Source organism: Orycteropus afer, unplaced genomic scaffold, assembly GCF_000298275.1.
Source record: "Orycteropus afer afer isolate SDZICR_OR568_19922 unplaced genomic scaffold, OryAfe1.0 scaffold00031, whole genome shotgun sequence".
Classification (NCBI taxonomy): Eukaryota; Metazoa; Chordata; class Mammalia; order Tubulidentata; family Orycteropodidae; genus Orycteropus; species Orycteropus afer.
In genome coordinates, this window is record NW_006921618.1 from 1,175,503 (window position 1) to 1,202,139 (window position 26,637).

The window sequence follows — 26,637 nt, forward strand, 5'->3', positions numbered from 1 at the left end:
CCAAGATCCATCTGGCATCAACAATGATATCCTTTGCCCTACATCCCCTTCTGACTCCAGCTTGTATTTTTGGAAGCTTTCTGTCAATATACTGCTGTAACCATTTTTGAATTATCTTTGGTAAGATTTTACTTGCATGTGATATTAATGATATCGTTTAATAATTTCCACATTCTTTGTGATCACCTTTCTTTGGAATGGGTACAAATATGGATCTCTTCCAGTAAGTTGGCTAGGTAGCTGTCTTCCAAATCTCTTGGCATAGCCAAGTGAGTACCTCCAGCGGGGCATCCGTTTGTTGAAACATCTCATTGGGTATTCTATCAATTCCTGGAGCCTTGTTCTTCGCCAATTCCTTCAGTGCAGCTTCAACTTCTTCCTCCAGGACTATTGGTTCTTGATCATGGGCCACCTGCTGAAATGGATGAACATCGACCAGGTCTTTTTGGTCCAGTGACTCTGTGTATTTCTTCCACCTTCTTTTGATGCTTCCTGCATCATTCAGTATTTTGCCCATAGAATCTTTCAGTGTTGCAATTCAAGGCTTAAATTTTTTCCTCAGTTCTTTCAGCTTGAGAAATGCCAAGTGTGTTCTTCTCTTTTGGTTTTTGCACATTTCATTATAGTAATTGGCTTTGTCTGCTCGTTGAAGTCTTCTGTTCAGCTCTTTTATCTTGTCATTTCTTCCATTTGCTTTAGCTACTCTTCACTCAAGGGCAAGTTTCAGAGTCTCTTCTGACATCCATTTTGGTCATTTCTTCTTTTCTTGTCTTTTTAATGACTTGCTTTCTTCATGGATGATGTTCTTGATGTCATCCCACAATTCTTCTGGTTTTCAGTCATTGGTATTCAGTGCATCAAATCTGTTCTTTAAATGGTCTCTAAATTCAGGAGGGATATTATCAAGGTCATGTTTTGGCTCTTGTGGACTTGTTCTAAATGTCTTCAACTTCAGCTTGTACATGCATATGAGCAATTGATGGTCTGTTCCACAGTTAGCTCCTAGCCTTGTTTTGGCCACAGATATAGTCAGTCTGATTCCTGTGTATTCCATCTGGTGATGTCCAGGTGTGTGGTTGTTGCTTATATTGTTGAAAACAGGTTATTTGCAATGAACAAGTTATTGGTCTTACAAAATTCTATCATGCAATCTCCAGTGCTATTTCTGTCACCAAGGCCATATTTTCCAACTTCTGGTAACTCTTTGTTTGCAGCTTTTACATTCCACTCACCATTGATAATCAACCCATCTTGATTGCATGTTTAGTCAATTTCAGACTGCAGAGGTTGGTAGAAATCTTCAATTTCCTCATCTTTGGCTTTGGTGGTTGGTGTATAGATTTCAATAATAGTAGCATTAACTGGTCTTCCTTGTAGGCATATGGATATTATCCTATCACTGACAGCATTGTACTTCTGGACAGATCTTGAAACACTCTTTGTGATGATGAATGCCACACCATTCCTCTTCAATTTGTGTTCCTAGCAAAATGGTCAAAATTAGTCCATTTCAGCTCACTAATGCCTAGGATATTGATCTTTATGCGTTCCATTTCATTTTTGACAACTTCCAATTTTCCTAGATTCATACTTCATACATTTGATGTTCCAATTATTAATGGATGTTTACATCTGTTTCTACTCATTTTGAGTCATGTCATATCAGCCAGTGGAGATCATGAAAGCTTTACTCTGTCCATGTTGTTAAAGTCATCTCTACTCTGAGGAGTCAGCTCTTCCCCAGTCAAATTTTGAGTGCCTTCCTACCTAATGGGTTCATCTTCTGGCACTATATTGGACAGTGTTTCAGGGCTATTCATAAAGTTTTCCAGTAATGTATCAGACAGTGTTTCACTACTGTTTATAAGGTTTTCACTGGCCAGTTGTTTGAGAAGTGGATGGGCTCTTCCTTCTTCCGAGTGTGTCTTTGCCCAGGAGCTCTGCTAAAACCTGTCCACCATGGGTCACCCTGCTGGCATTTTGCAACATGCTGGTATAGCCTGCAGCCTCACAGCAACACATAAACCTCCACAGGATGACAAACTGACAGACAAGTTTGTCTTCCTTCGTTGTTCCTAACCCCTCTGCCCCTGCCTACCTCAGGCAACAGCCTTAAAATAGAGCCTCCCACAAGTGAAAAGCAGCCCCCGAGTCCCAACCCACCTACCTCAGGCCCTGGCCTTATAGAGCTGCCCTCAAGTGAAAAAGCAGCCTTCAAGCCCCGGCCCCACATACCTCAGGTCCTGACCTTAATAAAGAGCCATCCCCAAATGAAAAGCATCTACCTGGTTGGGGTCTTGGTCCCCGGCCTTAGTGTAGAGTCACACCCAAGCGAGAAGCAGCCTCCAAGCCCCAGGTTTTGGTTGAGTAGATGAGTGCTAATAGGTTGGATTAGGCCTGCAGGAGTCTGTGTTGGCTCAGAGAGTTTGCACAAAGTCTGGGGCATTTGGCTTCTTTTGAAAATTTGGAGGATCCAGCAGGCTTGATGAATTGTGGTGCAATGGTTAAGAACTCAGCTGCTAATTGAATGGTCAGTGGTTCAAACCCACCAGAAGCTCCATGGGAGAAAGACCTGGTGGTCTGATCCCATAAAGATGACAGCCTAGAAAACCTATGGGACATTCTATTTTGTCTCATGGGGTCGCTATGAGTCAGAATCAACTCTACAGCACTCAACAACAACAACAACAGCAAGTTGGGCCCATTTGCTGGCTTCACAAGGGTCTGGAGCTGAGTGACGTGGTCCCTTTAGCAGGGCTGGTTCTCTGCTATCCTCCACTGTCCCCACCTGGCCCAGTGCACTGCATCCCTGCCTGGCCCTGTAGCATCAGGCATTGCGACCCTTTACCAGATGCTTCCCAAGAACTCCAGCTGTGAGCTTCCCAGCCGGGGCTTTTAGCCACACGCTTGGAGGAGAATCTCTGCTCTCAATGTTTGACAACACTTAAAAAATATCACGTAAACAACAGTGTGACAACAATAACTGAGATCCAAAAGGGAAAGTGATCAGCTGTAGTGGAATGCTAATCCCAGCCCGGCTCTCCCACCTCCCAGCTGGAGCACACATGGGGAGCATGTGGAGCCTGGCTTAGGAGGCGGTGCTGCTCCCAGAGCAGCATGTGCCTCCTGTGAATGGGTGGGAGTGGATTTGGTGCTTCTCCCTGACTGTGGGTCACACACCCAGGAAGGGGAGCAAGCAGGGCTGTCCAGGGATGCATGTACTCATTTATCCCCCACCTACCCATCCATAGTCTGTTAATTCATCCAGTGTTTATTGAGCCCTTACCACGTGCCAGTGCACAGCTCTGAACAAGACCCGGGCCTGCTTCTGGGAGCTTGGCAGGGCATTCCCCACGGAAGCCTGTGTCACAGTGCCCAGTGAGCAGTGCTTACGCTGACTGACAGATTGATTAACTCATTCATTCACTCACATACTATAATTTTAAGTCCCACTTATGTACTAGGCACCCTGTCGTACAGGGACATGACCACCACCCTCTCTGCCCCCATATTGCTCAGAGTCTCCCAAGAGTGAAAAGTGTAATGGTGGTGCTGATAGCCTGGTTTGGGGATTGGTTTGGTTGGTCTGGGACTAGTGACTTAAACTGTCTGAGCACCAGTGTCCTCATCTGGAGTAGCACAGACTTTTCGCAGGGCTGTCAGGAGATGACGGGATGTCAGGCCCAGCCCAGGGAGAAGGCCCTTGTATAGTCCCCTCTATCTACATGGCCTCTGTTCTGTGGCTCCTACGAGGAGCCTGTTTGTCTATCCTTCCACCCAATGCTGGCCCCCGTGGGCATCAGCATCCATTGAAATCACTCAGTAACAGTAACAGCCTCCCCTCCTTCTTGTCTTTTTCCTTAGGCCTGCCAACCACAGGTAGGTGGTGTGAGGGGCTCGGGGCTAAGGGGCATGTGATTCTGGAACTGGTGCTAGGCCTGGGCACCCCAGTGCTTTTGCCTTCACAAGGGCTCCCTGCTCTGCCCTCCTGTGTGTTGGCTTGTGGTCTTCTGTTTGGGCTACGCATGCCTGGCTGAGCTGGTGTGCTGAGGTGGTGCCTGGAATGGCCCTCCAGCCAGGAGTGATATGGGATCTCTAGGGCCTATTTTCCCTGTCTCTGGCAGGGGCCAACTGGAGATCAGCAGCCTGGTGCCCCTGGGACCCAAGTACGTGGTAAAGTGGAACACGGCGCTGCCCCAGGTGCAGGTGGTGGAGGTGGGCCAGGAGGGTGGCGCCTATGACAAGGACAACGTGCTTATCCAGCATGCTGGCACCAAGAAGACCTCCGCCTCAGGCCAGGCCCAGAGTAAGTAGCACGTTCTCACCACACTGCCTGCTCTGACCCAGCTGGAGGAGATTCTGTGCAGGGCTCAAGGCCCCACTCACCTTAGGGACTCCAGGCTGATGGGCCACTCGGCAGAGAGGCTCTGGGTTTTGTAGCCACAAACTGTCCAGAAATGCATACCCACAGCCCCCGCCCTGCACATGCATGCACATCTTGGCTCCATCATGCCTCTACCCACAAGCTGAACATGGTCCCCCTCACCCTCACATAGACACACATGCACACTTGCAAAGCAAATAGGAACTCTGAGTCAAAAATGTGACTTCTAGTTCCTGCCTGGCCATTGCCTTCCTGTGAGCCTTGGATAAGTGTCTTCTCCTCTCGGTACCCACATTTTACAGTGAAGGGCCCAGGTGACACTCATCTTACCTGCTAAACCCTCAGGGACCAGGCTCAGGGCTGTCTGGATCCTCTGCCTGGTTCCTCCTTCCCCTGTCCTGATCATAACCCCAAACTGTGTGGGACAGTGAGGGGAATGGTGACTCCAGGTGACACTGGACAGCACCTCCTGGTCTGTGCATTTCTTCCCCTCCATAGTGCCCACTACCCCCATACCTCTTTTGTGGCAGCCTCTTTCTGGCTATTCCCCCTCCATCCATCTTTGTCTCCTCCTCTCTGCCCTCTACCTGTGCCTAAAGTTGACTGTAAGTATAGATCAGATCTGAATGTGTCACTCTCCAGCCCCAGAATCCATGCATGGCTTCCAGTTGTCCTCAGAGTGAAGTCCCAGACCCTTGCTCCGCACTATGGGCCTCTGAGGCATACAGGACTGACTGCAGCCCTTGCATGGACCCTGGTGCAGAGGGTATCACTAAGTATTTGCTGAATGAATGAAAGATGCTGCATGAATGAATGAATGAGTTCTTGAATGAATGAATGAATGAATGCAGTCCCCAGAAGTACCTTCCATAGGAAGGAAGGCACTTTGGTTTCACTTCCCCTCCCCATTGGCTGGGCTTTGTTCGATGCCAGACCGAGGAGGTTACCCCATGGAGCTCCTGCAACTCTGGAAAATCTGAGAGGTGGTTGCGCCATGCATTCTTGTCTGGAATGGGGTGATTGCGCCATGCACTCTCGTCTGGGAGGGCTGGCCCACACAGCTGTGCCCGCTTCCGGATTCCCAGATTTGTGGGCAGGAAAAGCTGGGTCACATTCCTGACTGTTCACTGGAGCCTCCCCGGGAAGGGTCCCTGTGCTCCTCTGCCTCCCTCAGGATCATCTCCACTCCCTCTCCTCACCCACCGGGGGCTGTTGCTCTGGGACCCCTCCTTCAGTGAATGTGTTGTCTGTAGCCATGTTCTTCAAACTTGAGTCAAGTACTGCCAAGGCCCTCCTCCTTAAAGGGGAAAAGATTCTTGTTGAACCCCAGTTGGCCTTATATGATTTTTATTATACTCTTATTCAAATATGTAGAAATCTAAAGCTAGGTATAATAAACTCCGTATGTTTACAGCCCTTGAACAAGCATAAAGCCAAGACAAAATTGAATAAAAATAAAGCTACAAAACAATAAAATTCAGATGAACAACATTAATTTAACGTGATGGATGGTGTTGTTTTGCTGGAACCACACTGCTCACAATATGGACGTGGTCCCGTTATGGTGCAGGTTCTTGTGAGCTGTCTGTGCTGTACCCATGGGGTGCCGTATGGTGATTCACATCTCCCACTAGCTCACCCCACTTGGATTCTTGCAAAGCCCTTCCTTGTTCTTCATACGGTGTGTGCGTGTCATTTATCTCTCAAGCCTGCCTCTGTTCTCTGCTTCTGTCCTGGTGACCATTAAAGTAGCCCTGCTCAGTACCAACTGGAGGCCCTGACACCAGGCAGCAGAACGTGGCTTAAAAGCCCTCTCCAACTGACTCAGGATGTGTCTTCTGATTTTTAGATAATCATCTAAATGAAAACCCAACATGAGCCCCCAACCCCCAGGGTATCCTTAAGATCAGCTTGAGAAACCTTGCCAGATACAGCCCACACTCCCCAGCGTGGCATCTGAGAACTCCCTGCTTTGTCCTGTTAGTCCCTCCTGCTCCCTCCTCTCCCCATTTGTACTCCTGGAGATCTGGGCAGTCTTCCACTGTCACTCCCCCATCATCCTACTATCTTCTTCCCCAGCATCTTCTGTCAGCTGAGGTTGTTAGCCGATGGCTTCCCCTAGAGTCATGAGCTCCATAAGAGCAGGGACCCTGTCTGTCTGCTGCTCTGTCTTCAGTACCTGAATAGAATCTGGCACCTAGTAGCATCTTCGCATGTCTTGAACAACTTCTTGTTCCTGCTCTTTCTTAAGCTTCTGTGCCTTTGCATGTGCTGGTGCTCCCTTTTCAGTGCCCATCACACTTCTGGCCCCAGGAAGGTCCTCAGCTCTCCCAGGCACGTTGATTCTTAAGTCTTCGGGCCTCCCACAGTCCTTTGTACTAACTGCCTGTGGCCCGGATCACAAGTGGTAGTCTTGACTGGTGAGTGACTCCATCTCTCCAGCTAGACAGGGAGCTCCATCAAGGCAATAACTGGGTAACATCTCCTTCCCTGTCTCTAGTGCCATGTCCCCAGGTTGACAGTTCTTATTTTCTGTGGTAAGTGGATGCCTGTTTTCTGGTTAGCCCCTCCCTACCCTGACCCTGAGCCAGGTTTCTTCTCTGCACAGACAAGGTGTACCTCGGCCCCCCGCGCCTCTTCCAGGAGCTGCAGGACCTGCAGAAGGACCTGGCCGTGGTGGAGCAGATAACCCTCCTCATCAGCACACTGCATGGCACCTACCAGGTATATGGTGCTCGGCTGGCCTTGTTGGGCTCCGTGGTCCTCCCTGGGGGCAGAGCATGGGTGGGCCTCTCTCTCACCCTTTTCCCTGATGTACCCCTGGCTTCTGAGCTCTTACAGGAAGTAGTGGCCAGGGCTTCATATCCCCACCTCGATGTCTGCCATGTAGACTTCAGGTCTGGGCTCAGGTTCAGCAGAGCCTGCCTGCAGGGCCTTTTTATGCTCTGCACAGTGGCCAGTTGGTCCTGCAGCCTCTGTTCCAGGCTGGAGAGGAAGCTGGTTGGGAGGGTCCTCCCAAGAAGGGAAGCCAAGATGGGATCTGGACCTGGAGGATGGGGAGTTGGCTTCCTGCCTGTGACTAAATGAAGAGGCCCAGGCCCAGGCCGCATGAGTTTACCCTGCTTCTTCTCCCCCTGGGGTGCTATGATGGTTGTCGGATCTGATTTGGCTCTTGGAAAGCCAGGGGGCTGGGGGGTGACCTCATTGGCCTCCTTACTCCTAGAACTTGAACATGACTGTGGCTCAAGACTGGTGCCTGGCCCTGCAGAGGCTAATGCGGGTGAAGGAGGAGGAAATCCACTCAGCCAACAAGTGCCGCCTCAGGCTCCTGCTCCCTGGGAAACCTGACAAGTGAGAGGAGGCAGGGGCTGGGTGCGGGAAGGGCTGCTGCCTGGGCTGGGCCACCGAAGGAGTGGGAGACTCAGGTGGGGCTACCTGGAATCATCTTATTTGTTGAGATTGCTGTGATGGAAGTAGGTATGTATGCACTGCAGGCCATGCCTAGCACAGTGCCTGGCATATAGTAGGTGCTCATGGAAAGACTTGAATAAATGAATGAATGAACCACCGGGTGCTATCCTGGGCAGGCCCAGTCCTCTGCTAGGATACTTGGCACTCTGCCTTTGATTGGGTCCCTTTGTGTTGTGCCCTGTTCACTCACATCAGACTGTGGATTCCCTTGGGGTCAGGCCCTAAGTCTCCTCTCCGGGGACCCAACTTCCCACCAGCACTGCCTCTGCCCCAGACACCCAGCATAGGAGTTTCTGCACAGGAAACCTTTAACTGATGTTTGTGGAGTTAGTGACAGACTTGGCTGGGTGTCCCTGCTTAGATGGGGGTGGTGGTGGTGGTGGTAGAGGTGGAAGTGGAGGAGATGGACTAGCCTGGATTGAGCACTGATGGTGTCCAGTACTATACACGTGTTACCCCTCTGTTCCTCTACAGGGCAGGCATTCTTATCCTCATTTTATAGGTGAGATTCAGAGAGTTACGTGACAGGCCCAAGGCCTCATCAGAAGGAGTAGAGCTGGCTTCCTATGGGGTTTGACTCTGAAGCTTCAGCTGGTGTGGGGAGGGGGCCTAAAGCCCAGGTTATGGCCTCCGAGCTGGGGAAAGGTAGAGGATAGTGTTCCAAGTGCAGTGGCTGCAAAGGGGAGATGGGAGCTCTGTAGCTGGAGGCAGGGCCGCGAGCCCTGAATGCAGGGGCAAGACTGCATCCAGCTCTGAGCCCTAGCCCGCCTGCTGTGGGCCTGCCCAGCAGCCGCAGGCAGCTGCCTTGCCCTCCCTGTACTCTCTTCTCCCCCCGTACCTCTCAGGAGTCTGGGACGACTCACACTGGAGAGCAGGCCCCAGAGAATTTGGAGGGGACCCTGCTGCTCGAAGGTGCGGGGCAGTGTAGTGGCAGCATTGACCCTTAGCTACCGCAAGCTTGTGCTCACCCCCACTCACTCATTTCTTCATTCATTCATGTGTCCATTTGGCAAACACTTTGCTGGGTGCCAGGAACAGAGCCTAGGGAGCCCCGTTCCTCCCTTCAGAGGCTCGTTCTCTGGGGGGCGTCAGATGTATAGTCAGATGTTTGACGAGGTCTGTGGAAGCATCCTGAGGCAGGAGGAGGTGGCCAGGTAAAGCCTTGGAAAGGCCTTTCATGTCTGGGCCTGCAGAGGGCCTGATCCCTCGCTCTGCTTTGTGCCCAAGCCTTGGGTGAGGAGAACCTCCCTCCTGGGGCTACACTGGGTAAAGGGAGGGGCCTGAGCCTTTGGCACAATGTGGGATCAGTCTGATTAGCCCTTGCTCCTTCTGGGGCACATGGGTCAAGGGATGAACTGTGTGAGTGCCTAGGTGAGCCAGGCGCCCCCACCTCCAAAGACACTCAGATGCCTGCCTGTGCCCCTCTCTCCACAGGTCTGGCCGCCCCATCAGCTTCATGGTGGTCTTCATCACCCCCAACCCCCTGAGCAAGATCTCCTGGGTCAACAGGTTGCACTTGGCCAAGATAGGACTCCGTGAGTAAAATCATAAGGAGGTACTTTAGTGGTAGGGGTGCAGAGAGATGATGTGTGTGGGGTGTGTGTGTGTGTGTGTGTGTGTGTGTGTGTATGTGCAGGGGGGCTGTCCAGGGTCAATGAGGGGCAGGGCGGCTCTGGGCTGGAGGGAGGTAGGGTGGTAGGGAAAGGACTGGAGCCAGAGTTCTGAGTTCTGAGGCTCCATTCTGCTTAGTGACCTTGGGCAAGTCACTTTCCTCTCTGAGCCTCAGTTTACCCATCTGTAAAATGATGGGAGTTGACTGAAAGTAAATTAGTAGTTGTCAGGGGGTGGGGGAGAGAAGAATGACAAGTGGCTAATGGGTACAGGTTTTCTTCCTGGGAAGCGATGAAAGATTTCTAAAAGCAGGTAATGGGGATGGTTGCCCAACTTGGACTACACTAAAAACCAGTGAACTGTATATACACTTTACAGAGGTGAAGGTTATGATAGGTGGATTACATCTCAATAAAGCAATCACCTCCCTCCCCCAATGATGGGGATTAGACTAAACTAATTCTCAACCAAGGACCTCTTAATTATTGTGTTTTCCTGTTAGTTCTGTCTTCTAACAGAGAATGAACAACATTTGTATTTAGAGTACTTCCTCTGTGGCAAGCATTTTTCTAAGTCTTTTACATACATCTTTTTCTCTATGAGGAAGGCCTGTTGTGAACTTCTTTTTACAGTTGAGGAACCTGGGGCCCAGAGAAGTACAGTGACTTGTCTGAGGTCACACAGCAGGATGGCAGAGCTGGGATTTGGACTCTGGGCAGCCTGCCTCCAGTGCCCATTCCCTGTCCTCTCTGCTCCCTCAAGTTGGTGAGATTCTGTCTACCAAGCCACAGTCGTCGGTTATGGTTATTTATTTATGTCTAGTGATAGAGCTTTTATTACCTATGACATAACTAGAATACCAGCTCGATGATTCCAGCTGATAGCAGGGACATCCTTTTATTTTGTTTTATTGTTTTTGTTTATGGTGTGATCTTTTTATAGGTAAACATCTATTTCTAATAGGTTCTTTAATATTTTTGGAAGCAAGTAGGACCTTCATCACTGGCTTTCATTAATTAAAATAATATTTGAGTCTCTCCAGTAATTTTAGGCACAAGGGACCTGGCAATGACAAAAACGGAAAGAGGCCTGTCCTCGAGGAACTTACAGTCTATGAGGGGCAGGCAGACATGAAGTAAGGAGCAGACCATCAGGGAGAGGTTGTACTGTGGAGAGGATGAAGCTGGGTGGACAGATGGAGCTGTTACGAGTGTGGGGGTCAGTGCTCCTGTCAGGGAAGGCCTCTGAGGAAGTGACAGCTGAGTGGAGACCTGAAGTGTGACAGTCTAGGGCAAAGTGATCCAGGCTTTGGGAACAGCAGGTACAAAGGCCCTGAGGTGAGGACAAGAAACCCAGAGTGGCCAGAGCTAGTGAGCCAGAGAGAGGGTGGGGGTGGGAGTGCATTTGGGAGTAGGTTTTCCAGAAAGCCAGGGTGAGGTGTATGGAGTTTGCTCTGGGGGAACTATTTGTTGTAGCACTGACAGCTTGATCATGTCATGATCCTCTTTCCAGTAAATGGCTCCTTCTGGCTGTCGTGTGGAAGGGCATCAGTGGGTAAGAGTAGAGGTGGGGTGAGGAAGAAGAGAAGGTTGTGGCTACCGAGGAGCCTGGATCAGAGGCCTCCCCGTGGCCAGTCCCTTCTTGGATCTAGTACTGATGCTGCTTGAGCTTCCACTCCAATGTTCCTGGGTGACCAAGTGCCTTCAGAGGATGGAGCAAGCCATGGAAGAGCCTAAGCAGAGACTGTCCAGTCCCTGCAGAGGACTGTGGGAGTTCTACCATGGGAAGGCTGCAGCATTCTCCCTGGCAGGCCCCCAACCACACACACCCCTTCTTACTGCGACCAGAGCCCTGTTCGTACACCTGCTTTCAAGGAGGATAAAACTGTTTGAACCCAAGACGCTTTGTTGCGTGGTGGGGAGGGGAGGAGCCTGTGGATGTGGGGACCAGCTCTTGTGCAGCCTGTGAAGATGCTCAGCCGCCTTATCTGCACACAGATTCACTGCAGCAAAGTTTTAATAGAGGGAGAGTCATTTGAAATCTTATTTGAATGCCTAGGATCCCCTGGGGCTTGAATAATTTGTTCCTTTTATTTTGCTAGTTTGTTTTTTTATCTGCAGTGCCTGGTGGGAGGGGAAAATAATATGAGCCTGTTAGAAACAGAATATGTTAAAAACATTTATTCACAAAAGATGTGATTCCTTTAATCCACCCTGCCCCCAGTGTCTTCCTGTCTCTGTGACCACCCCATTTCTCTTCATGTGCCAAGATCTTAATCCACCAAGGAGTGGGGCTGGAGGAGGGTGCAGTGGGGACTGGGACAGATGGGAGAGTACTGCCCCTTGGAAGGGTGGGGGCCCGGGGGAGTCTGGCAACCCAGTGCAACCCCAGCATTGCCACCACCTTGTGTGGTTCTGATCGAGGCAGACCTCTTGAGCCCCTGCTGTCTCGCTTATGGATGAAAAGGTTGGATTGGATCTCCATGGTGCCCTCCCCTCTCACCTTTTGTGACCTCAGGCATACAGGAGGGCTTGAGAGGTGGGAAGGGTCATGCTTAGTACTGCACGAAATACAGTAAGTCAGCCTGGATTCCCCCTCTGTGGCTTACCAGTTCTGTGGCCTCCGTTAAATTATTTAACCTCTGGATGCCTTGGAGGATGTCTAGGTAGCACAAATTATATGCTTAACCACTAACCTAAAGGTTGGCGGTTCAAACCCACCCAGTGGCACTGCGGAAGAAAGGCCTGGTGATCTGCTTCCATAAAGATTACAGCCAAGAAAACACTATGAAGCACAAGCCAAACTCACTTTCATGGAGTCGATTCTGACTCATAGTGACCCCCTTTGGGTTTCTCAGGTTGTGCTGGTGGGTTTGAACCTCCAGCCTTCTACCTAGCAATCAAATACCTTAGGCACTAAGCCACTAGAGCTCCTTCTCTGGGCTATGAAGCACAGGCTGCTCTGTAACACATGGGCTTACCTTGAGTAGGAATTGACTTGATGGCATTGTGTTTGGTTTTAGTTTTTAGAGGCCTTGGATTCTCCATCTGAAAATGGCACCAAGGATAATATTCTTTGGTAGGGCCCTTGCAAGAGTGTGGGGGGTATGGCCCAGAAGCTGCCAGAACAGCCAGCATCTGCTGTGTGAGGACCATGAGGAAAGTTCTCGGACAGATGTGTCCTCATTTCAAGATTGGAAGTGACTGGCCCAGGGTCACACAAACACAGTTTAGTGTACAATAGGGCCAGGACACCTCCCACCTCTTCTCCGATAGTCTCCCACTTCATAAAGGCTTGGAAAAAGAGTTGCAGATGCAATGCCCCAGAGAAGGAAGAGGCGAGGATGGGGATGTCTGGGGCTCCTTCCCCACCGCCTTTCCACCTCTGTAGCTTTCAAAGCATTATACATCATGGCCCTAGAGCCCCTCCCATCTGCTACTCTCCATGCTCCCACCAGCTGAGAAGACCGAGGCCTGGAATTCCTGATTCTACCATCACAGGGACATGTCCATGAAGTTCATGGCTATGCATTTAAATGCAGGCCTGCTGACTCCCCTGCTGCCTCCAGTTTGGTTCCAGCTCTCAGTCTTCGTAGTCATGCCAGGTCTACCTGGTGATGATTCCAGTTCCTGAGTCCTGAACATGGCCCAGCCAGGTGCTCGTACCTCCCAAACCTCATCTTCTCTAACCCTTGCAACTTCCCCAGAGGTCAGTGCCAGGCTCTGCCCAGGCTCCTAGTGGTGGATTTGCTCTCCTGTGTGAGTGGCTAAGGACCTTGACCTTGGGGTCTGACTTGGGTTTTCTCCCAGTGGGTGACCTTGGCCACTCACCTGGCTTCTCTGGACTCCACTGTGTCTCTGCAGTGAATGTGGGTTAGAGAAATGCTTGCTGGAGTCCCACTCAGCTCTGATGTCTGGTGCTGTGGCCAGTAGGGCACCTGGCGCTCAGGAGGTGTGAGGGGGCCTTGAAGGTGTCTTCAGACTTGGGAAGATGGGGAAGAGCAGTTAGGCCGTCTATTCGGGGCAGCAGAGAAGAGGCCTAGTGAAGAAATGGAGCACAGGAGGAGTTTGGAGGCAGATTAGGCCACAGAAGCAGGGCAGGGTAAGAGGTAGGCTCAGCCTGGTGGTGAAGGGTGACCCCATGGACAGCCACCCTTGATAATACTCTTGGCATGTTATTAACCAGTTACCATTGAGTCAATCTCAGTGACACTGTGCTCCATAGAGTTTCCAGTGGCTGATTTTTGGAAGTAGGTCACCAGGCCTTTCTTCCTAGGCATCTTTGATGGGCTTTCAGTTAGTAGCTGAGCACATTAACCATTTGTACCACCCAAGGATTCTAGGCATATTATTAATAGGGACTATATATATTTTATTTTTTAGAATTCATTTTATTTGTTGTTGTTGTTACTGAGAATATAGGCAGCAGAGAACATACACCAATTCAGCTGTTTCTACACATCCAATGCAGTGACATTGACTACATTTTTGAGTTGTGCAACCATTCTCACCCTCCTTTTCTGAATTATTCGTCCCTATTAATATAAACTCACTGCCCCCTAAGGTTCCTGTCTAATCTTTCGAGTTGCTGTTGTCAATTTGATCCCATACAGAGAGAACTTGAAAGACCATGACGCTCAAAGCAGACATTCTTTTCTAGTTAAGCTAAGCTATTGTTTGGTTTTAAGAGGACTTCAGGGGAGATTTTTGTTTGAAGGCTTAAAGATTATCTCAGTGCCTGTTATATGCTAGGCTTTATATGATATTCCTTCCATTGCTCACAACAGCTCCAAATTGTTGGGATCATTTTTCTGATTTTTCCCAAGGAGACAATAGGCTCAGAGAGGTTAAGGATCCTGTTTAGTGTCACACAGTAGGTTGGAGACTGAGTTGGGATTTTCCTGGTCTTTTCTAATAGAGTCAGCCCCCAGAGTTGGAAGGGTTGTTTGAGGCCTTGGGGAGCCAAAGGGGACATGACCTCCACCCTGAAACTGCCCCCCTACCCCATTGGGTGCCCTTGTGTTCAGTGGGCACTGGTGAACATTGTTGGGCAATGTTAAATAAGCCCCTACTTAATAATATCAGTGGGAAATTGGGGCTGTGTCATTGGTGCCAGTTCTTAATGTCAGTTATCCCAAGCGGGCTTTCAATTTTCAGCGGCAACAGCCTTCTAATTTGGTCTCAGCCGCTCCCATTTTGTGATGGGAACAATGGCAGTGGCAGATGGGGAACAACAACTCCATTCTCTTTTAACGTTCCCAGTCGCAGGCAGTGAAGGCACCATCTGGCAGGAGAAGGTCAGATCATTAAAAAATATATATAATAATAAATTGCCAGGATTTGATGGGCTGTGGGCATGTGGAGTGGAGAGAGAAGTACTGGAGATGAGCTTGGGGGCACTGTGGTGCAGGGGAGGCGTGGGATGGGGTGGAGGTCATGCTCCCCACTGCACTCCAGGAGTCTCCTGGATGAGGAACTGTGGATGAGCGCTCTGCCTGGTTCCACATGGTCAAAGCAAGGGGCTGCTTCAGTATAAGTTTCTTGAGAGTAAGAATGGATGCTTGAGTCCTGTCTGTCTTTATCTGCTACCCAGGGCTTGACTGAGAGCCATCTCATGGGCTATGTCATAGATGCTCTGGATGAGCCCTGCCCACAGGGTGCACCCTCTCCATTACTGCCACTGAGCTGCAGGCACTGTGTAGAGCACCCCACAGGACTCATTACTGAGCTCCTGGCCCTTCCTTGGGCTTCCCTGAACCCCTGTTTCCCAGTTGTGGAATGGGATTGGGAATACCCACTTCCTGTGGTGTTTGTGAAGTCCCTGGGAGGTGCAAAAGGTTAACATGCTTGGCTGCTAACTAAAAGGTTGGAGGTTCCAATTCATGCAGGGGCACCTCGGAAGAACAGCCTGGCTTTCTACTTCCAAAACGTCAGCCACTGAAAACCCTATGGGGACACAGTTCTACTCTGACACACATGCAGTCACCATGAGTTGGAGTCAATCTGATGGCAGCTGGGGACTGATGGTGGTGTCTGTGAGAATGAAACAAGACAGTGTGTGGGACAGAGCTTTGTGAACTGTGACATGCTGTTCACATAGAGCCATTCAGTTTCAATGACACTGATCTGGTGCTATGGTTCCCTGATGGCTTCCTCCATATTGACTTTGCCTCCTTGGTGGCAGGGCCCAGTTTTTATGTGACTTAGTCTGGTCTCCAGGGCCCAGTGTGGCAGAGTACCTAACCTGGAGGACACCGCTGGGCAAGTGCGTGGAGAGAGAGAGTTCAGCCCTCAGCCCACTCCCTCCCTCATCACTTATCATCCCCCTTCCCCTGCCCCCAGCAGGAGTGAGTCTGATGAGCATGGTGGTAGCTGGTGTGGTGACGGGTATGGGTGCCTCCGGGGGAAGGAGGTTGTTCCCATAATGATGCCCGACATTTGCGAGTGTCTTTCACTTTTCAAAGAGCTTCCACACCTGCCACCTCATCTCATCTCCTTTCTGTGACAGACACTCGGACGCCATCATTCGTTGTTGCTAGTGGCATTTACCGAGTGCTTGCCATGTGTGGGGCGCAGGAGCTGTTTCCATGGTGGCCACTCCTCACATGCGCCCAGCCCTTCTCTGTGCACAATACAGTGCAGTGTTTGACCTGAGGAAAATGTTTCTTCTTGGTGAAAGAAGCCAGAGATGAACTGGACAAATCCAGAAACAAAGGCTCTGAGGAAAGAGACACAATTCATGCCACAGAAACGTACTGTTGTATGTCTGGCACTGTGTGAGGGGGTGGGACATAGTATAGGAAGAAAGCAGTGTGGAAGGGTCCCTCATGGAACACCATTGTGGTAGGGGAGTGTGTGTGCATGCATACAAAGGTAGGTGGTCAAAGAGTTGTGAGTTGTAAGGGTGATGATACTGATGGGGCTGAGAATGATTGGACAGTTCTCAGGGACAGTGGACATGGGACCTTCCCTGGGAGGACGAGAGCCAGCCCTTGAGAGAGTAGAGGGAACAACATTCCAGGCAGAGCAAACAGGCCGGGGCTCATCCTGTTTAAGTTGCTAAGACAAGTCTCCTGTGGTACAAAATATATATTTGTAAATCCAACATTTTTCACATATACATCCATGACATTGATCATGTGATGCAATTGTCACCAATATCTGTTGCCAAACTTCCCATTACCATAAACAAACTCATTGCTTCCTAAATAATGACTCTCCCTTTATCCCTCCCTCAGCCCCTGGTAACTACTATTAAACTTTAATGTGAGCGTGCTCCAGTTGAAGTCTTAACAGGACAGGTCTGGCTATTGTAGGGCACTGACTGCAGGGAGCAGTAGTTAGCAGGGAAGACTGACCAGGAGGCCCTGTGTGTTGTGGGCACTGAGTGTACCGAGCTGACCCTTCCTCAGGCAGAGTCCTGTGTGCCTAGATTCCTGCTGCTGCTTTGTCACCAAGGAGCCATATGGGGGGCTGGGTAGGCTGATGTCACAGCAGTTACGTTGATGACCTCTCCTCCCATTTCCAAAGCTCCAGGCACCCCCTGCTTGATGTCATTGCAGTAGTGGTCCCTCTCACATGGGTGCCCCACCCTGTCCAGCAGTCCTGTCTCTCAGGCAGAGCTACCTCCTCATTGTCCTCCAGGGTCACCGTGAGCATGTCCATGGACCTTTGTGACAGAGCAACCTCTGTGAGGGTCCTTTTGCTGGAAGACGGCCTGGTTTAGTACAAAGAGCACAGTGTTGGCAGTCAGACAAGCCTGGGTCCAAACCTGGGCACTGGCCATGGATGTGACTTCAGTCAAATACTTTCTTTATTTCTTCTAAATTATATTTATTTTGTTGTTGTTGAGAATATACACAGCAATACGTACTCCAATTCAACAGTTTCTACATACATAATTCAGTCACATTTATTACATTCTGCAAGTGGTGCAACTGTTCTCACCCTCCTTTTCTGAGTCGTTCCTCCCCCATTAACATAAACTCGCTGCCCTCTCTGGTTCCTATCTAAGCTTTTGAGTTGCTGTTGTCAGTGTGATCCCACATGGATAGTTCTTGAAAGAGCATAGTGCTTAAGGCAGACCTTTTTTTTCACTGGTTAAGTTAAGCTGTTGTTCAGTTTTAGGATGACTTCAAAGGGTATTTTTGGTTGAAGTTTTAAAGATTATCTCAGGGCAATAGTCTCAGGGGTTCATCTACCCTGTATGGCTCTAGAAAGCCTAGAGACCTTGAGGATTTGAAAATCTGTTCTGCTTTTTTCCCCTTTTGATCAGGATTCTTCTATGGAATTTTTGATCAAAATACTCAGTAATGGTAGCTGGGTACCATTCAGTTCTTTTTTTAAATTTTGTTTTAAATTGTGATTTGGGTGCAAATTTACAAAGCAGATTTGTTTTACTCTCAGCAGTTCATGTACATTTGGTTTCACAGCACCAATTACAATCCCAACAGTGAACAGCTCTCCTCACGTTTCCTCCCTGTGACTTCCCCTTCCCTCCGTCCTTCTTATCCATGCATTCCTGTCTGTCCAGCTTTCCCTCTGTACAAATGCTGCTCTTCCAATCTCCTGAGGTTGATTGATCTGAGCCATCCAGTTCTTCTGTCACGTCGGAGAAGGCGGTTAGTTGTTCATGGAGGCATTAGCCACACATTCCATTCTTCCTCCTTTTCCTGCTTCCTCTCTTGTGCCAAGTGAATAGAGACCATTTGCTGTGCCTTGGATGCTGCTTGCAAACTTTTAAGACCCCAGGGATTACACAATGAATTAGGAGGTAGATAGAAGCACTAAACACAATTTTAGGCATATTAGGCCACTTAACTGGAATGTCCCATGAAACATGACCATAAACCTCTTAACCAAGGAATCAAATCCCATGAGGTGTTTGGTTGTAATGAGCGGTCCTGGAGCTACTCTTTTTTTTTTTTTTTTGTCATTGTTGTAAATATATCTATCACACAGCTTTTGCCAATCCAACTTTTTATAGATGTACAACTTACTGATGGAAATTGGAATACACCTACTCCTCACTTATTGACTATCTCATTATCTGACATTTTGCATTTACGGCAACAGTAAAAAATATACTATTCAACTGTTCTGTGCATTAATGACGTACGTCTGGCAGTGATGAACGCTGAGGTCCCTGTCAGGGTCCCTGACCATTGGACCTCATATGCACGTAGAAAGGAGGTTCATGTTGCATAGTATTTTACTACCCAGGAGGGGGGAAGGGGTCCAGTCTCTGCTGGGGTGCTGGGTGGACCGGAGGGGGTACTGGAGTGGGGCCAGCGGGGACAGGATGCTGGTCTTGGATGCCCACAGTGGGCTGAGGCTGGGGCAGTGGCATCTGGTGTCCTGAAGGTGAGTTGCTCTTGGTGCTGGTAGGAAGTGGAACACTGAGATCTTGCCCCTATTCCCAGCCTCACTGGGCAGCATGAACAGGCAGGCCATCATTAAAAGGAGACCTGAGATGGGGCACTAGGGTACCCAGAACTGTGGGACCCCATGTCAGCTAACTGGCACTTGTGCAGCCCCTTATGCTTCCTTGATGCCCCCTCTTGGGCAGGAACAGGGGAAGGTGGGGCAGGCTACCTGGGTGGAGGAGGTATCAGTGGGTGAATGACAAGCAACAACTGCAATTTGAGGTCAAGGGCAGACAGAGACTGGGCTTGGCTGTTACAGCCTTGGAGGAAGCTCTGGATTATCAATTCTTAGGGCACATGGGGAAAGGGGCAGGGCTACCTAGTGGGGAATGATTCCCAGGGCTGGGGAATGATCGGGCAAGGGGCTGGTGGGAAGACCCAGTGGGCAGTGTGCATCCCCATTGCAGTGCGCAGGCCCTCCAGTCTATAGAGAGGAAGCCCCCCACCCCTAGTAAAGCCACCAAGGATATTTTAAGCTTGTTCAGGGGTGAGCTGGGGCCACCCATCCTCAAAGTACAGTGAGGGCAGGAGAGGGAGGGGACTCGGGTTGGAGGGAGGTAGCACTTGGGCCACCCTGGCTCTGGAAGAGCGGGCAGCCCTTCTGTAGGTGATGGTGGGGGCTGAGTTCTCCTGAGGTGACATTGGGGAGGGGGAAGCAATGTGGCAGGTGACCTCAGCAGGGGCCCGTTGGGATGTTCATAGTGTAGGTGAGGGGGTGAGGTAATGTAGTTGTCCTTCATTATCACACCAATGTTCACATAACTGCCTGGTCGTTAGAACCTAACCATGTCATTAAGTAAGGAGTGGGTGTAATCGGCTGCACAACCCTACCTTTAATTTTTCTCTTACCAATAACTCCCCTGTGCCCCCTCCCTCTTGCCCCTGGTAACCACCAATAAACTTTGGTCTCTGTGCATGTGCTTTTTGTTGTCTTTTTATATAACTGAGGTCATACAATATTTGTCCTTTTGTGATTGGCTTATTTCACTCAGCATAAGATCTTCAAGCTTCATCCATATTGTATTATGTATCAAGACCTCATTTCTCCCACTGGCTGAGTAGTATTCCACTGTATGTATGTACCACATTTTATTTATCTATTCATCTGTTGATGAGCATTTAGGCTGTTCCCACTTTTCAGCTGTCGTGAACAGGCTGCAGTGAACATTGGTAAACAAGTATCTGTTTGAGTCTCTGCTTTCAAGTCTTTCAGATAAATACTGAGGAGTGGAATTGCTTGTTTTTTTTTGAGGAACTGCCACACTGTTTTCCACAATGGCTGTACCATTTTGCATTCCCACCAGCAATAGATAAGGGTTCCACTTTCCCCCACCTCCTTGCCCAATGTTTGTTATTTCCTGTTGTTTTTTTCCTTAGCCATCCTGTTGTTGTTGTTATCTGCCGTCGAGTCAAACCCGAGTCAAACCCGAGTCAAACCCGACTCATAGCGACCCCTCCTTGGGTTTCCGAGGCAGTATCACTACGGAAGTAGGATTGCCCAACCTTCCTTCCGAGGAGTGGCTGGTGGGTTTGAACCGCCAGCCCTCTGGTTAGCAGGCAAGTGTCTTAGCCACTATGCTACCAGAGCTCCCACATCCTAGTGGGAGTGAAATGGTTTCTCATTGTGATTTTGATTTGCATCTTTCTGACGGCTAATGACACTGAGGATCTTTTCATGTGTTTAGTGGTCATTTGAATGTCCTCTCTGGTGAAATGTCTAAGTCCTTTACCCCTTTTATGATTGGGTTGTCTTTTTGTCGTTAAGTTGTTGAAGTTTTATCTATATTTTGGTTATTAGATTCTTGTTGAATATATGGTTTCTGATATTCTCCCAGTCAATAGCTTGTCTTTTCACTTTTTTGGTAAAGTCTTGTGATAAACAAAAGTTTTTCTTTTAATTTTTATGAGGTTCCATTTATTTGTTTGTCTTTTGCTGTTAGTGCTTTTGTTATTATATTAGATAATCCTTTGTTGAAAGCTTGGCCAGAAAGTGTTGCCTCTGCTTGTCTTTCTAAGAATTTTATGGTTTTAGTTTTCACATCTAGGTCCTTAATGACGTTCAGATTTTTGTGTATGGTGTGAGGCAAGGATCCTGTTTCATATTTCTGCATGTGGAAACCCAATTTTCCCAGCACCATGTATTGAAGAGACTTCTTTCTTCATCAGATGGACTTAGCCCCCTTGTCAAAAATCTGCTGACCACAGATGGGTGGGTTTATTCTTAGTCAAGTACTTTTCACTTAATACTTAGGTACTTTTAATCTGTATGTTTAACACATGCCTTGTGACTTGGGGGACCTGAGAGTCAGATGACTTCCTAGATTTCAGGGTAGCCTCCAGGGAATCAGGAGAGAGATTTTTCCTCATTGCCATCATCACAAACAAATATAAAAGCACCGTTAGCTTATATGTGCTGAGCATTGTTAACGTTTTTTGAAGCCCTTTCTTATCTATTACTTCATCTGATCCTCACAACAACTTCAGGAGGAAGGAATTTTTACCTGTTTTATAAGGATGGTACCTGAGTGGTGCAAACAGTTTGTGCTACTACTAATGGAAAGTCTGGCAGTTCAGAACAACCCAGCAGTGCTGTAGAAGAAAGGCCTGGAGATCTGCTTCTGAAAAATCATAGTCATTGACTGCCACATAGAGCACAGTTCCGCTCTGACACATGTGGAGTTGCCATGAGTTAGAATTGACCCGATGGCAATGGGTTTGTTTGTGTGTTTCATTCTATAGGTGAGCAAACTGAGGCTCAGAGAGTTGCAGTGATTTTCATGAGGTTGCTCAGCTAAAGGGCGGTCAAGCTGAGACTCAAACACTTGGTTTCCTGATGCCCTGCCTAGGGGACCCCGTGCCAAGTCTGGAACGAGTCTAGGTTTCATCTCAGACAGCAGGGCTGGAGGTGGGAATGACTGATTAGCCAATGCAGGCCACTGTGCAGGCTGGGCCTTGGCTCCCTGCCTAACCATCCTTGGACTCTGGCCAGCTTCACCCCCTCCTTCCTCTTGCCACAGGGGAGGAGAACCAGCCCGGGTGGCTGTGTCCTGACGAGGACAAGAAGAGCAAAGCCCCGTTCTGGTGCCCTATTCTGGCCTGCTGCGTTCCTGCCTTCTCCTCCCGGGCCCTCAACCTGCAGGTGAGTGGAGTGGGTCTCGCTGAGGCATCCCCTTGCCCAGGAGAGCCTGAGTGTCCAGGTGGTACCATCCACAAGAGAGATCCAGGTCCAGGTCCAGCATTGTGACTCCTATTGATTTTGTCCCTCAAGTCCTCTGTTGCTCCAGGAGCCAGTTTTTGCAGTAAGAAATAGGGATAAACAACCTCAGGGGGTCAAGTCAGTGGAAAATTCCTCTTTTCAAGATAATAAATAGCACTGATCTCATCAGCTGATGGCATGACTCCAGCTCAGATGATGCCAGAGTGGCTGGGCCAGATCCTGCAGGGCTGGACCCTTTATGACACCTCTGGGCAGGGGCTGGCTTTGGCACAGGGGTCCCCCTTAATGCCAGATGCTCCCCAGCCTCCATGCCTCTCACTGTTAAGCACCTGCTGTGCATCTCCAGTGCTTTGCCAGCATTCTGATTTATGTTTCTAAGAGCTCTGCCCAGATGTTTTTATGTCCATTTCACAATTAAGGAAACTAAGGCCCAGACAGGTGACATGATTTTCCACAAATGATGCAACTAGTAAGGGAAAGGTCCAGGCACTGGAACCCTGTCCTGTCTGATTCTGGTGCTGAGGTCTTACCCACCAGGATGCACAGCCTCCACTGACATCTGGTGAGGTCCTGGCTGAGCTCGCCCCTCCATGTGGGGCGGCCGCCCATCCTGTTCCTCCCATCTCTCCAAGCAGATGTGGTCACATGGCTCTGGGGAGGGGAGAGCAGGCTTGGGCCCTGTTGTTATTAGTTGCCATCGAGGTGACTCAGACTCATGGCGACCCCATGTACAATAGAATGGAATGCTACCCGGTGCTGCGCCATCCTCATTGATCGTTGGTGTGCTTGAGTCCATTTTTATGGCCATGTGCTAGTCTGTCTCACTGAGGGCTTCCCTCACCTTTGTTGGCCCTCCACTTCACCAAACGTTATATGCTCATACAGCAAATGTCCTAAGTGAGTCTAAGTCTGTGCTCTCTAGGGTTTTCAGTGACTAATTTTCAGAAGTAGATCTCCAGGCCTTTCTTCCTAGTCTGTCTTAGCTGGAAGCTCCACTGAAACCTGTCCACTGTGGGTGACCCTGTTACTATTTGAAATACTGGTGGCACTGCTTCAAGCATCATAGCAACATGCAAGCTTTCACAGTGTGGCAAGCTGACAGATGAGTGGGACCAGATAAATAACCCCCCAAGAGACATGCTGATTGGATTGGGGTCCTAAACAGTTGGAAGAACATATCCTTGAGATGTAAGTTTGTTCAATGATTTGAGCACCTGGTGTGTGCTGGGCCCTGTGCCAGACACTGGGAATCCAATGGCAACCAAGACGAACAAGATCCTACCCTTTCAGTCTAGTAGAGAGAGACAAGCAATGAATCAACAAAAGGAAATAGACGAGAGTGGTATGTGTGATAAAGAAGATCAACCAGTGATATAATAGATACTTAGATGGGTGGGGGGCACACACTCAGGGGGTTCAGGGAGGGCCTCTTGAAAGAGGTAGCATTTAAACTGAGACCTGCATATCAAGATGGTGCAGCTCTGTGAGGGTTAGGGGAAGAATATTCCCAGCAAACAAACTAAGGCCTGAGATGGGGACAGCTGGTGGCTGCTTGGGGACCAGCAAGTGAGCCTGTGGCTCAGTGAGGCCAGCTGCCAGGTGATCCAGATCACGCTGGCCTTGTGGTCTGGGTTGGGTTTGGATTTCATCCTCAGAGCATGGATGGCATCATGCCTGGGGCTGGCATGAGCTGCTTTGTACTTTAGGGGGGATCATGTGATCACTCTGGCTGCTGTGTGAGAGTGAACTGAGGGCAAGAGAAGGCAATCCTGGGTCCCGAGAGACCTGTCCAGAGCTCAGCACAGGGGTCCTGCTGAGACATGGCAGGACTTGGTGTGGGCGAGGGGCCGAGGGTGGAACTAGGGTGAGGTGAGTGTGTGAGGCAGAATTTAGGGAAGTGCCAACAACCTCAATAAGCAAGATGAATCATGTTTTTTTTTTTTTAAATTTTGTGGTGAAAGTATACCTAACAAAACATACACCATCGCAACAATTTGTACATGTATAGTTTAGTCACAGTGATTAGATTCTTCAAGTTATGCCATTGATAAATTCTATTTTAATGTGATATTTAAAAGAAAAGGAATTAAATCGGCACACTAAGGCCTGTAACTCAGCTGCCTTTTTTTTGGGTGAAGAAAGGGCTGGCATTAGGGTAAGGCAAGTAAGGCAGGGTTGTACAAGTGTAGGGTGGATCCTTTCTTTATTGAAAATTTTAGTATTTGGTCATCATGGATTTTTTGCATTAATTTTGGTTTAAAAAATGAATTAAAATACTGTTTTCTTGATTACTGATGTTTTTAGGCAACCCCCCCTTAAACTTTGCACCCAAAGTGAGGGCCATATTTGCCTCATCCCAGTCTTGGCCTTGGTGGAGACCCTGGTGGAGGCAGTGGGGTAGGGCAGATGGGGACACAGTCGGGATGTGTACTGGGGGAGGGCTGCGCTGATGGTAGAGCTGACGAGGGCAGGGGGTAAAGGCGAGGAGGATGTTACCTTGACTTTGGCTTAAACACCAGGAGAATGGTGTCAGCTTGGGCTGGAGTGTTACCCAAGGCACAGGCTGACTCAGGGATTAATGAGGAAACCGTGTCAGGTTCTTAGCACTTGTGGCCAGTCCTCAGTAAGCAGTTGCTGTAATAATAATAACAACAGTAATAATAAGAACAGGAATATTTAAAATTTAATCATGACAACATGGTAGCAGACCCTTCCACTAAGCGTCTGCGTGCCAGGTTCTATCCTAGGTGCTTCACAGCTGTTAACCCTCTAAGATGAGCTGGGAGCTGCCCGTCACCCCCCCGCCCCCCCAGCAAGCTGGCAAAGTGAGGCTGGACCTGGAGCAGGAACTTGACTTATTTGTCCAGGGTCACCAGGAAGGAGAGTTTCTGCCATTCCTGCCTGTACCTGCTTCTTCCTCCTCTCGTGGGGCTTGGCTAATATGTGCCTGCATTATGCTCTCCCCATAGAGATCTTAAGGGAGCAGCCGGGACCCTGTTTACTTCTGTAAGACTCAGGGAGCCCAGCCTTTGTAGGGCTCAGTATTCCTTTATTGATTAGTGGGGAGCCTATTGAGTCTGTAAACATTGCCCCAGTGTGGGGGTTACCCATGGGCCTTGGGAGGAGGCCAGAGCCGTTGGAGTAGAGTTGGGGCTCACCCACCCTGTGGCTGGCTTGGCCTTGGTGCTTGCTGTGGACCCTCCTGTCTCTGCCTAGGGCATGGGCCTCCTGGGGATAACAGGGTGCAGGCTAAGACCTGACAAGCCAGACCCAGGTGTTGGAGTCATAGACAGTGCTACCCCCAGGACTTTCAGGAAGAAACTACCACTGAGGCAGGGAGCTATCTGCTGCCTTGCACCCTGGGGCATGGGGGCCCACAGATCTCCTCATTTGGAGCTTCCAGGCTGGAGACATGTAGTGTGGAAGCATCCTCAGCTCCACTGGACCCTCCTTGTTATCTCCCTAAGAGGTCCCTTGCTGACTGAGAGTGGCTCTTCACAGTAATGGGCCCACGGAACCTCGAGGGATACCTCAGAGCCCGCACGTCCCCATTTGCTAGGCCCCAAGATGCCATTCCTCTCTGTCTGTGCCTGCTTCCTTCCTCAGATGTGCTCATCAGCTCCACACTGGCAGCAAACGAGTTAGGGCTCTGGAATGCCAGGGCCTTGTCCCATTACCATGGGGAACAGATAGGAGCATGCTGGCCGCCTGGGCCTCCCTCCGGCCCCACCCTTTCCCCAGGCAGTCCTCAGGAGCAGAGGTGCCTGGGCTCCTTGCTTGTTGAATAAGAGCCAGGGCAGATTCTAGCTGTCCAGGGAGGGCTTGGGGCTGGGGAGGAGCTGACTGGCCCAACACCTTTCCCAGTGTGGTCCGTGGCCCTTTGTAAGCTGGATGAAGGTGTGTGCTGGGCTTGTTCCTCCATGAGACCAAGGTGCCAGGGGATGAAAGAAGGAGCATTTCTCGTGTCAGTGCCAGCAGTGGCCGGCCTTATGCCTGGCCCTGCCCACGCTGGGCCACATGAGGCCTCCTGTCTCGTGGGGAGAGCATCAAAGGGGAGTCACTGGCTGGGCTTTGAGTCTGGGCTCTGCTACGTCCTAGCTGTGTCCAGAGGCTACTTCAGCTCTGTGTTGACACTCTGTCTTTAGTGCATGAAATCAGGCAGCCATGGTGCCCCCTCATTGGGTTAAATGATAGGATTCATGGCAATGCTTTGTCTGTTGCTTGAAGCACACCTAAATAAAAAAAAAAAAAAAAAAAAAAAAAAAACCAGTTGCCTCCAGTGGACTCTGACTCAGGGCGACCCCATGGTGTCAGAGTAGAGCTGTGCTCCATAGGGTTTTCAATGGCTGATTTTCCAGAAGTAAATCACCAGGCCTTTCTCTTGAAGTGCTTGCAGGTAGACTTGAATCTCCAACCCTTCAAGGTTAGCAGCTGAGCCCATTCAATGTTTACATTCCATAGTTCGGAAGCAGATGTCTGAGGACATTCTGTCACCAGGAAGGAGAGGCTACCGGGGTCTGTTTGAGAGAG

At 49.5% G+C, this 26,637-nt stretch overlaps 1 protein-coding gene across 1 annotated transcript in view; it reads left to right on the plus strand.

Moving 5' to 3' along the window:
- ARHGEF10L (Rho guanine nucleotide exchange factor 10 like) overlaps positions 1–26,637 on the plus strand; it is a 164,736-nt gene that overhangs the window by 78,060 nt on the left and 60,039 nt on the right. The window contains exons 16-21 of the mRNA XM_007935629.2: positions 3,865–3,879; positions 4,125–4,306; positions 6,993–7,108; positions 7,608–7,735; positions 9,290–9,390; positions 21,908–22,029. Of these exons, the coding sequence (XP_007933820.1) occupies positions 3,865–3,879; positions 4,125–4,306; positions 6,993–7,108; positions 7,608–7,735; positions 9,290–9,390; positions 21,908–22,029 (664 nt within the window). The remainder of the gene's footprint in view (positions 1–3,864; positions 3,880–4,124; positions 4,307–6,992; positions 7,109–7,607; positions 7,736–9,289; positions 9,391–21,907; positions 22,030–26,637) is intronic.